The sequence below is a fragment of the Bos indicus genome, chromosome 5 (assembly GCF_029378745.1).
Source record: "Bos indicus isolate NIAB-ARS_2022 breed Sahiwal x Tharparkar chromosome 5, NIAB-ARS_B.indTharparkar_mat_pri_1.0, whole genome shotgun sequence".
In the NCBI taxonomy this organism is placed as follows: Eukaryota; Metazoa; Chordata; class Mammalia; order Artiodactyla; family Bovidae; genus Bos; species Bos indicus.
Window position 1 is genome coordinate 42,036,708 of NC_091764.1, and position 7,109 is coordinate 42,043,816.

At 34.7% G+C, this 7,109-nt stretch overlaps 1 protein-coding gene across 11 annotated transcripts in view; it reads left to right on the forward strand.

Annotated features, from left to right (window-relative positions):
- KIF21A (kinesin family member 21A) overlaps window positions 1–5,761 on the forward strand; it is a 186,303-nt gene extending 180,542 nt beyond the window's left edge. For all 11 annotated transcript variants that reach the window (XM_019960793.2, XM_019960795.2, XM_070789275.1 and 8 more), the window contains one exon: window positions 4,508–5,761. In XM_019960793.2, coding sequence (XP_019816352.2) covers window positions 4,508–4,601 — 94 coding nt within the window. In that variant the 3' untranslated portion in view covers window positions 4,602–5,761. The remainder of the gene's footprint in view (window positions 1–4,507) is intronic.
- The last annotated feature ends 1,348 nt before the right edge of the window (window positions 5,762–7,109 follow it).

Below are 7,109 nucleotides of genomic sequence, written 5' to 3' on the forward strand. Positions count from 1 at the left end.
ATGATGTTTTATTTATATTTTATGAGATGCACTGTGGTCACTGAGTTTGGGCTCCCCAGGTTATATGATAATAGTGTTACTGCTGTATCAGCTCTCTGCTTAGACTAGGAAGTCTGCTACCAGATCTTCCTGTAGCAGTTTTAATTTTTTTTTTAAATCATTCAGAAGTGATTAATTTCTAAATTGTCTTTCCAGAAAAGGCATCAAACTGGCCTCATTCTTCACATTTAGACCAAATCATTAAAAAAAAAAAAAACTCCTTTATGCCTCTTCCGCCTCCTTTAAAATCTAAGTTACATAGTAATAATATATACCCCCTCCCTCTTAGAATGGCTGAATTGATTAATTTATTTGCTCATTTGCTCATTCATTATGAATCTCCTGTGTGCCAGGCACTAATTTCAAAATCTTGGGAATAGAGAATTGAACAAAACACATACAAATCCTAATTTCATTCTGAGAAGAAAAAATGAATAAGTAAAATATGTTACATGGTAAGAGATACTATGGAGAAAAAGCAAGCAGGGAAGGGAGATGAGAGCATCACTAGGGAACAGGGGTTGCACAACAGAGTGGACAATGAAAATCATACTAAGAAAGTGGCATTTAGGAAGATGCTTGAAGAAGGTGTAGAGATGTGACCATAAAAATGACATAATATGTATTATATCATAATACATTATGTGTAAGTACTTTTGGAAAGGAAATCATACGTACTATAATGTGAGGCGTTCATCTCATTCAAATAAAATGTAATTTCTCATGAAAATCTCCTTATGTCATTTGTGTACCAATTGTGTTACTTAATTTATTGAGCCATTTCTTGATTCATCTGTCCTAAATACACAATTACCCTGATTTTATTTTGAAACTTCTGCTAAATTTCTGTGGTGTCTCTTTTTATTTGTGCTGTTTCCACTGAATCCCTCATCTCATTTAAATTTACTTTCTGTCATCTCTAAAATACATCAAATACATCTCTAAATACATTTGTGTTTTTCTAAGATGCTTACCTTAAATGCTTCATTGATGCTATTTCCGAGATACATTACTTTCTTAGTTTCATCACTTTTGTTTATTCCCTTACAAACTTGTTTGTCCTTGACAATTTATGGGAAATAATACCCCTCATAGCCGTGGGACACTATAAAATTATTATGACTCACTGAGGTCTGATCACTGAGGTATGATGTAATGATATAGTTTTATTTTTAAGAAACTGAAAATGTCCTCAGTTTACCCACAGTGCATCAGATACAGATGTATTTACCATGTAACATAAAATCAGGAAAATAACCAAGAAAATCAGAAGACCTATTTTCAAATTAGTTCTACTTATTCATTACCTAACAAACCTTTATATAGGGCTTAGTATCTACCAGACATTGTTCTAAGTGTTTTTAGGCATTAACTCATTTAGTCTTCATAAGAACTCTAGAAAGTGAGTATTATTGTAATTCCTATTTTATAGGTGGGAAAACTGAGGTACTTTATAATTCACAGTCCATGTGTAAGTAATTCTGTCATATATGATTTCTGGATCTGTTGCATTGATTGATTTTTCTTATGATATAGGTCTTATTTTTTCTGATTTTATGTCATATAATATTTTATTGAATGCTGAACACTGTTGTGTTGTGTTTTGAGTATCTGGATTCTGTTTTATTCCTTTAAAGACAGTGGGTTTTACTTAAAGTTATGTAAGTTACTTGTGGTTCAGCTCATCTTTTTGAGACTTCAACTCTTGTGTTTTTACTGAATGTCTTGAATGTTTGATGCTATTCTCTACTCTACTGGTCAGAACTTGACTCTCACAGCTGTGTTTTGGTCTGGCCGTATATCTGACTCTACTCATGTGCAGCTTAGCCTTCAGTCAAAGACGTTAGGGGACCCCTATGTATGTAGACTGATGGAATGTTTTTCCCTATAACTCCATAGTCCTTTTAGCGTAGCTCTCCCCTCTTCTCTATTTGGTTTTACAAATTACAGCTATTTCACACTTCCCAGATTTTTATTACTGTCTTTTCAACTCTGATTCTGTGGTCTTCTGTTTATTTCCCCTCTTCCTTGCTGCAGTGCGGCAAGAGCTTCCAGACTGCAAGCCAGGGCTGTCACAGAGCTCACCTTCTCTTGTTTCCCTTTTCTCAGGAATTACAGGCCTAAAGTACCCATCCCCCAGGTTCTGAAAATAGTTGTTCCATGTATTTTGTCAAGTTTTCACGTTGTGTTAACTCACAGAAGTGTTAACCTGGCACAGGTTACTCTGTCATGAGTAGTAGTGGAGGTTTGCTCGTCTTAGATTTTGTATGTCCAAAACTGAACCCCCAGCCTTCCTGAGAAACCTGCTCATCCTATGTCCTTCTCCATGTCAGCTGATGGCTTCTCTTTTATTTCTGTTGCTCAGTACAGAAACCTTCATTCCTCCCTTTCTTTCATACTCCATATCCAATTCGTAAGCAAACTATGTTGGTATTCTACCTTTACATTATATCTAGAATCTGACTATTTCTCACCCTGCCTTTTGTTACCTCACTGACCCTAGTTACCATCAGCTCTTGGATTACTACAATAGACTCCTAAACAAACAAGGTCCCTTGCCCATATGTAGTCTATTCTCAACACAGACACCAGAGTAATTTTTAAAAATTTTTAAAAATTATGATCATCTTGTTCTTTCTCTGCTCAAAAACTTGTACTGGTCATCCATTTTATCTAAAGTAGAGGCTGTACTTGATCTAAACCGCTTGAGCATTTGTCATCTCTCATCTTAACCTTCTAATACCCTCTGGCATGTTCCTTCTCTTACAGCATTGATAATATCTTTGCTGGTCTTGAACATATCAGGCTTATTCCAGCCTTAAGACATTTGCCCAAAGTGCCTTCAGAGATCCTGATCTTCTAACATTTTTGTTTCTCAGTAAGAATAACCCTGTGATTTTATTTAAAATTGTAATCTCTCCTATCACCTACCACTCTTGATCCTGATCCCCTTTGCCGTACTCTTTAATTTTTCTGTCACATTTATTACTTTCTAATAAACTATATAATTTTTATCGTGTTTTATTGTCTGTCTCCTTTCGCTAGAATATATGATCTACAAAGGCATAGGATTCTGTTATTTTTTATTTTTAATTGATCCCAAACACCTAGAATTATGCCTGGGACACTGCAAGTTCCCAATAAACATTTGTTGAATGGATGGTTGAATGAATAAATGGAATGGATAAATGGGTGGACAAGTGAACATATCCCCTTGCTGTTTTCAATTATCTGTGCTGTGTGGGCTGGTGAAAGATTATTATTTCCCCCAGTTTTATTGAGAGATAATTGACATATAACCCTGTTTAAGGTATAACAGTAGAATGACTTGACTTACACATATAATGAAATGATTACTGTGGTAAGCTTAGTTAATATCCATCATCTCATGTAGATTTGAAAAGTAGAAAAAAATGTGATTTTTTCCCCCCATGTGTTAAGAATTAGGGGTGAGGAGATTATTGATTACAAACTAGAAAGCCTGGATTCTAGGCTCAACTCTGTCTTCTGTAATGTTACAATGACAAGTCACTAAACTTTCTATATCCTCAAAATATGCTACATAATCTTTGAAATGCTTTTAAACTATACAGTTTCATGGCAATTCTTTCTTTTGGCTTTCGGTTTATTAAGAAATTGGAAAAAAGCAACACTGTCTTTCTAGAGCCAGGAGAAATGTAACTGTCTAATGACTAGTACCCAGAACCTACATGTTAGGTGAATAAAAGTAAGTTTTCTCAGAAATGCATTGAATCGTCTATGTTCTATGACAGGTAGAGTGTTTGTCTAATTCCTAGTAGCTGCCTGCTTTTTCTGTGGGCTTATGCTGATTTCACCTGAACATAATTCTTCCTGAGTATTGACAGATTCACCAACTCTCTGGAATCCCTGCCCTGGCCTCCTCACTGTGATCTTACTCTGGGCTCTTATGCTTGAAGACCTCTGACCATATGTACTGACTATATCAATATAGCCTTAAGAGATGGGGCCTTGGAGTCAATCTGCCTGGTTTCAAATCTTGGTGCTGTCACTTTGTGATCTTGGGCAGATTTTTATTTTTTTGGCTGCACTGTGCAGCATACACAGTGGAAGGGTGAAGTCTTAACTACTGGACCACCAGGGAAGCTTGATCTCGGGAAAATTAGTTAACTTCTTTGGACCCCAATTTGCTCATCATAAATAGAGTATAATGGCATTATCTATATCTTATGGTAGGTAAAGAGAATAAAATGCACCAATGTGTGTGAGGGGAACAAGTAACAATACCTGGCACATAGTAACCCTTTGATAAGATAAGCTATTTTTAATTTCATTATATGGGTACCTATTTGATATACCTATGGGAAAATGTATATTTTTATCTATATCTATTAAAGACCTTTTCTGTAAATGTTTCTTGATAAGTATTTCTAAGAACTGTATCTTTCCACCTGTTTTCACATGTTCATTTTAATTTATTATTTTGTAGTGATCGAACTGTGAGAATTTGGAAGACTCGAAATTTGCAAGATGGTCAAATCTCTGACACAGGAGATTTGGGGGAAGACATTGCCAGTAATTAAACATGAATGAAGATAGTCAGAAACTGAATACTGTGATAATACTTTATCTTCTTTATGGAAAATGTTGTCCTGCATTTATTAGGCAAAAACTTGTGAATGGAGTTAACTGGAAAATATATATGAATCCAACTACTGAATATAAATGGTATTATAATAAAAGTGTGTCGTCTATGTGCTAAATGTCAATATCTACCAATGCATATATAACCTATAGTTGATACACTGATTGATTCACACTTTGATCGTGGCTGGATTTTTGTTCCTATCTATAAAAAAAATCTTCAAATTATCTGAAATGCAAAATGTCTGCTTTTGTGACAGAAAATACACTTAGAATACAATGCCACCCACTGTTATCTCATTCATGTGGTCTGTTCAGCTGATTTACATATTTAAAGCATATGGGAATGTTAGTCAAACATTGGTTTGTCTGGTATTTATGTCAGTCTACAGAGGGTTCGCAAATTTAAAAGGTCTTTTAATGTAATGAAAAAGATGTGAGAATATTATTGATGGTAATTTTTCATAAAATGGATTTGACTTTAATCTACTAACAAAGAATGTTAAACAGATTGTGTTAGATGTTGACATTTACTTGTATTGACCAAAGTTTTGCAGTGCTATTTGTGTGCGCAGGACTAAAATGCTGTTAAATTATTTTATTAGTGCTGTGCATACATTCTGTGATGGGAAACATTTTTGATGTCCTAACAGAAATATATTTTGATCTATTTTCCTATGGAGTTGTTTCTATTATCCACCTTTTAATTTCATTTTTATTTAATAGTAGTATTTCTTTCCCTTTTAGTTTAATTTTTATATGCTGCTAAATATATTTTAATTATACTGTGTTTGCAAACCTTAGTAGCTATGATGAGAACTGTATCATCTGCAGTGGGAAAAGCTATGTAAATAGGTAGACTGTAAAGAGAAAATGTCTTATGTTGTAACTATGAATTTTAAATGCTGTAGATTGGATTTTGCAAAAGGATGTATAATTTATGCCTGCTCAGAATATTAATTTGTAAATTCCTCAAGTTTAATTTTTATGTGAGTGACATGACACTTGAAAATACTGTCTTGTGATCTTTTCCTCCCAAAATATTTGCTTGTAAATGAAAGCTTTGCTAGGGCTTAAATAAACATGTTGCTATGAATAATTTTTATTCTTTTTTTCTTTTCCTAATAGTATGAAAATCTGCAGTGTTTGTAAAAGTTTACTTTATCTGTGTGATTTAAAGAAAGGCATCTTTTTGTTATCCAGCATTACATATGCATTCCTTTTTTTTTTTTTTTGCTCACTGTCAGAGAATCCGCCTGAAGTACAGGAGACTCGGGTTTGATCCTTAGGTCAGGAAGATCCCCTGGAGAAGGGAATGGTTACCCACTCTAGTATTCTTGCCTGGAGAATTCCATGGACAGAGGAGCCTCGTGAGCTACAGTCCATGGGGTCACAAAGTGTCAGAGATGATTGAATGACTAACACACACAAGATGTGAAATATTCTTGAAAAGTGTAAACCATAACCTAATCTTGGAGGAACCAAGAAACTTACTATTTAAAGGAATTAAACTATATAGTTCAGGGATTTGAACATAGATGATTAAACAAATAAAAAATATTACCATAATGATTAGGATAATAGCAACCTTGGTTACTTGCAGAGGAAATGGAAGGCAGGTATTGCAGGTGGTGAGCTGGGAGTGTAGAGGGATATGGTGATGGTGGTTCAGGTGTTAAATTATGTCCAATTTAATGGATAGTTACCCACTACCAGTTATTGCCTCTCTTACTTTTTACTAATAGAAGTCTGAGGATTTTTGCTGAGCACATGGCTGGGCAGACAGATTACATTTGCCCCTAACCTTGTAGTTCACCATGGCAATATGCCATGTTTCTGGCCATGTGATTCAAGGGGGTGTGATACATGAAATGTCTGGTCTTATTTTTAAAAACGAAGTCCTTGACATTTACTTTAACTGTACCCTTTGCAATGAGTAGGATGTGGAAATAGTGGTAATGTACCAACCTTGACCATATAGATGAAGATGACATCCTGGGTGAGGAATAGTAGAACAATATGATAGAATAAATCTGAGGAGTGACCTTGTGGCACAGAGCTTCTTTCTTTTTTGGAGCATCCAACAGCCTTTATGCTAGGGGTCAGCAAATTTTTTTCTGTAAAAGGCCAGATAATAAATATTTCAGGTTTTGTAGGTCATATGTTTCTCCTGTCATACATTTGATTTTTTATTATTTGTTTCCTTATCAGTCATTTAAATACATAAAATTCTTAGCTTGTGGACCATGCAAAAAGAGGCTGGGCACCAAATTTGGTTCATAGGCTATAATTTGCTAAACTGTTATATTAGAGAAAGATAACATATCTTTTTAGAGTCACTGAATTTTAAGATCCTTTGTTAAAGCAGTCCAACCAATAACACATGTAGCTACACATAAAGTTACATAGAGCTTTAAAAAAATACGCTCAAGAAAAGGTTTTCTGCA